Source organism: Carcharhinus amblyrhynchos, chromosome 7 (assembly GCF_965287045.1).
Source record: "Carcharhinus amblyrhynchos chromosome 7, sCarAmb.v2.hapA, whole genome shotgun sequence".
Classification (NCBI taxonomy): domain Eukaryota; kingdom Metazoa; phylum Chordata; class Chondrichthyes; order Carcharhiniformes; family Carcharhinidae; genus Carcharhinus; species Carcharhinus amblyrhynchos.
This window is the reverse complement of record NC_137330.1, coordinates 78,194,090-78,198,518: the sequence shown is the minus strand read 5'-3', so window position 1 is coordinate 78,198,518 and position 4,429 is coordinate 78,194,090. Positions and strand designations below refer to the sequence as shown.

The window sequence follows — 4,429 nt, the reverse complement described above, 5'->3', positions numbered from 1 at the left end:
TTGTGGATCTCCTGTGAGTAACAGCAGACAGCCTCAGATGATTTTAATGGCAGGATCTTATTAGCATGCAGTTTGCTGACTTCCCATTCAAAACAAGAGTAAAAGTGATTTGTGACTGCTGCCCAGTGGTTGAATTTGGTATCAGGAGAACTCTGTGGTATGGTATGGAACCCAGCACAAGGAAGGGAATCCTTGGCTGAGGAGCAGTGAGGGAGCCAGGGGCAGTTTTGCTGCAGGAGTTCCTTATGAGGATTGAAAGCATTCTTGCTTCTCTTTAACCACAACTAAAATAATAAAGCTTCATTTGTTGTTACTCTACCAGTCTGGGTAATTGCTCCCAGCGGACTTTTCCAGGCATGGATACTGGGGCCTTATTTCAAACAAAGATCAAAATCACAATTTACAAGGGGCCCCAATTTGGTCATCAGAGCTTAGTCTGTACCTTTAAAGACAATAGTCTGAAATATATAAGTGCAGCTAGCCAGGCTAGGGTGGACAATGACTTACAAGTCTCCTGCTTCATTCTAATTACTCCCCTGCCCTTGCTGGGTGTTAAATTTGAATAAGAAGTCTCACAACACCAGGTTAAAGTCCAACAGGTTTATTTGGTAGCAAAAGCCACTAGCTTTTGAAGCGCTGCCTCTTCATCAGGTAAATGGGAGATCTGTTCACAAACAGGGCATATAAAGACACAATCTCAATTTACAAAATAATGGTTGGAGTCTGTGTCTTTACAGGTAATCAAGATATAAAGGTACAAACAATGTGAGTGGAAGGAGGGTTAAGCACATATTAAAGAGATGTGTATTGTCTCCAGCCAGGACAGTTAGTGAGATTTTGCAAGCCCAGGCAAATCGTGGGTGTTACAGATAGTGTGACATGAACCCAAAATCCCGGTTGAGGCCATCCTCGTGTGTGTGGAACTTGGCTATCAGTCTCTGCTCGGCGACTCTGCGTTGTCACAGAGTCGCTGAGCAGCGACTGATAGCCAAGTTCTTCACACATGGTAGCCAAGTTCTGCATACATGAGGACGGCCTCAACCAGGATCTTGGTTCATGTCACGCTATCTGTAACCCCCACGATTTGCCTGGGCTTGCAAAATCTCACTAGCTGTCCTGTCTGGAGACAATACACATCTCTTTAACCTGTGCTTAATGCTCTCTCCACTCACATTGTCTGTACCTTTAAGATTTGATTACCCGTAAAGACTCGCATTCCAACCATTATTTTGTAAATTGAAATTGTGTCTTTAATTGCCCGGTTTGTGAACAGAACTCCCACTTAGCTGATGAAGGGGCAGCGCTCCAAAGGCTAGTGGTATTTGCTACCAAATAAACCTGTTGGACTTTAACTTTGTGTTGTGAGGCTTCTTGCTGTGTTTACCCCAGTCCAATGCCAGCATCTCCACATCATGTTAAATTTGAGCCCATTGCATCTGTGCTGGTCATTTGATAATAATAAGCAAAGTGCCTGCAAGAAATTGTAAAGAACATGTTCATTTTTAGCTGGTGTTTGAGTCTCCCAACCAGTCACACGACAGATGATATTGTTGTCAGAGGCTGTGCAAGTCAGATCACAAGTCAGCTCATACACTTTGTATAAAAGGTCATCACAGCAACAAGGACCAAGAAAGATGACAAATTCTGAAAAAGAAATGCTCTTTTACGCAAAATAGATGGAAATTTAAAGTGATTATAAATCATTTAAGGGTTCTTAAAATACCTTAGAGATGGGCAATAAATGCTGGCACAGCCAGCTATGCCCACATCGCTTGAATGACTTTTTAAAAAATAGATTTCACGATCTGTTCAAGGCACTTTATCATTAATAATCAAGATTATCTTTTCTAAAATGTTTCTGCATTTGGCAGTTTCAGGAAAAAAGCAACATGATTATTTTCTAAATAAAATCATTCATCTTGGAAACAATTACATTTTCCAGCCCAAATCAATTTAAGATGAGAATTTAATGCTCGGATTTTAACTGCTGCAATTTCAGAATCATGATGAATTCTCACATCATCAGGGAAGACGTAAGGCTGTGAAGTGGAATATAGGCTCTTATCCGCAGTCAAGTGACACGGTGGCACAGTGGCTAGCACTGTTACCTCACAGTGCCAAGGAACCCGGGTTCAATTCCAGCCTTAGGTCACTGTCTGTGTGGTGTTTGCACTTTCTTCCCATGTCTGCGTGGCTTTCCTCTGGTGCTCCAGTTTCCTCCCACAGTCCAAAGATGTTCAGGTTAGGTGGGATGGACGTGCTAAATTGTCACATAGTGTCAAAGGGATTAGTAAGGTAAATAAGTGGGGTTACGGGGACAGGGTTTGGATGGGATTGTTGTCAGTGCAGCCTCATAGGCCAAATGGTCTCCTTCTGTGATTCTATGAATTTTTTTTCAATTGATGAATAAGCAAAATAATTAATCAAAAATATTTTCATTTGGAGAAAGAATTCAATTAAATTTGATAAATATTGCTGATGATCCATGATATTTACCAGAGAAATGTTTTAGAGTTCAATCCCAAAACCATTTCTCCAAATTAGAACATGATCTATATTTCTGAAACCGTTTTACATTCTCACACACATTACACGCGTGTTCAATCCAAAACTGAACTCTCCTTACTGTGTAATACTTCCTCCATTTGAAGTAGTGCATGTACAAATCTTCATTACCATCCAGCTTGTGCAGGTAATCCGCAAGCTCTTTGGCTGAGTGGAAATCATCCACATGAATGAAAGAATCGCCTGGGATGTAATTTTCATAGGTTTTTCTGGGTGGCCCCAAGACCACAGGCACAGTGCCCAGATGTAAAGCATTGTAGAGCTTTTCAGTTATGTAATCCTTATGTATTGAATTCTCAAAGGAAAGGTAGAACTTACAACTAGATATGGTCAGATCCAATTTGTTATCACTCAGGCGTGACCCAAAGGCTTGACCGTAAGTGTTGATTTTAATGTATTTGCGGAATTCATGGTAGTATTTTACTCTGGCATGATTAGGGTTCCAGTGACTCACAACCCAACACAAGAGGTTGCTTTTACTAGGTAGTTTAAAATCTAATGGAGCTTTGTTAATTGTCAGAGAACCATAGGGTATTTCAATATCTGAATCTCGCCGATATGTCAAGGTCAGGTTGAAGAGTTGGTTGAGTCTAGCGATTTTTGGAGAGTTGGTAGGTGACTCCATATTCATCCAAACCCATTTCTGAAAACTTGGCCGAGGTAGTTTGGGTAGATTGGACAAATCCCCTCTTATATCTCGATGATGGAAAATGACAGCGTGAGATTTGTTATAGAGGCTCCTATCTGCAGTCAAGTGACAATTATGGATGTTAAATTCAGATTCACAAGAATTGAGCTCAAATTTCTGACCAAAAGGCCAAAGCCAAATGAGTACAATAGTTTCTATGGTAATAGTTTTATTCTCTTCAACATCTGTCACAATGGGATTTTTTACACAGAATGCTGATGAGACAGATTTCAATGGACCATAAATCCAGTGGTTAGATGATATGACATAGAGCAACAACATGGTTAAAAGAATGCCCAAAATGACGATGGAGATTAGCAGGTTGCGGAGAGTCCCTTTATTAGCTGTTGATGTCATAATGCCTCCTGTGAAGGAAAAGGTAAAGACTGTTAGAACCCTGGAAGCACAGCTCCTCTTCTACTTAAATTGTATCAGGATCTAGAACATTTAAACACTCTCCTGAGCTTCGACAGAAGGAATGCCGAGACTTCTTTTGTGCTTTTGAGAAAAATAACTAAACAGAAAAAATGGCTACAAGCCACAATGGACAGGAATTTTCCAGTCATGCCTGCCCCAAAACTGGAAAATCTCTCCCAAGGTCGACGGACCTTTGCATTGTCCTTTCCCCTACCCCCACCCCAGCCCACCATGAATCCCGCAGCAGGTGGGATGGGAAAATTCCCCCCTTGGACTCTACACTTACAATCGGAATTTGTATGTATGGCTAGTGAAGTCTATGCGTCTCTGGCAAAGGAAAGATATGGGAACTAAAAGACAGTGAAGAAAGCTATATTGGGTGAGTAGAAGCTGGTATCGGATGCTTGCCAACAACATTTTCGAGCTGTCAGAAAACAATCTCATCAGACTTACACTGAATTCAAAGGGGTTAAATAAAATTATTTTGATAGATGGGGGCGAGCATTAAGAATAGAAGAAACCTCGGACACTCTTAGACAGGTCTGTCTATTGGAGGAATTTAAAGACTTGTTGCCTACAATGATTAGAACTCATGTTGAGGAACAGAAAGTTAGACCTGCTAGCCAAGCCACAGAATCTGTGGATGGCTATCAGCTGCTTCAGAGACCAAATCCTTTCTTTAGACTCATTTTTAAATCTGAGGAAGATGGAAGCTGGGAAGATACGGTAGAAGATAGGCCAGTAAAAGAAAGTGTGGTC

At 41.1% G+C, this 4,429-nt stretch overlaps 1 protein-coding gene across 1 annotated transcript; it reads right to left on the bottom strand.

Moving 5' to 3' along the window:
• Positions 1 to 2,316: 2,316 nt before the first annotated feature.
• LOC145345510 (4-galactosyl-N-acetylglucosaminide 3-alpha-L-fucosyltransferase 9-like) lies at positions 2,317 to 3,612 on the bottom strand. The gene has a single exon (XM_080193335.1). The coding sequence runs from the start codon at positions 3,608 to 3,610 to the stop codon at positions 2,516 to 2,518; it is 1,095 nt and encodes a 364-aa protein (XP_080049461.1). The 5' UTR covers positions 3,611 to 3,612; the 3' UTR covers positions 2,317 to 2,515.
• Positions 3,613 to 4,429: the final 817 nt, after the last annotated feature.

Bases quoted from the DNA above. Each gene is read 5' to 3' on its own strand.
- LOC145345510 (XM_080193335.1), bottom strand. From the start codon at position 3,610: ATGACATCAACAGCTAATAAAGGGACTCTCCGCAACCTGCTAATCTCC.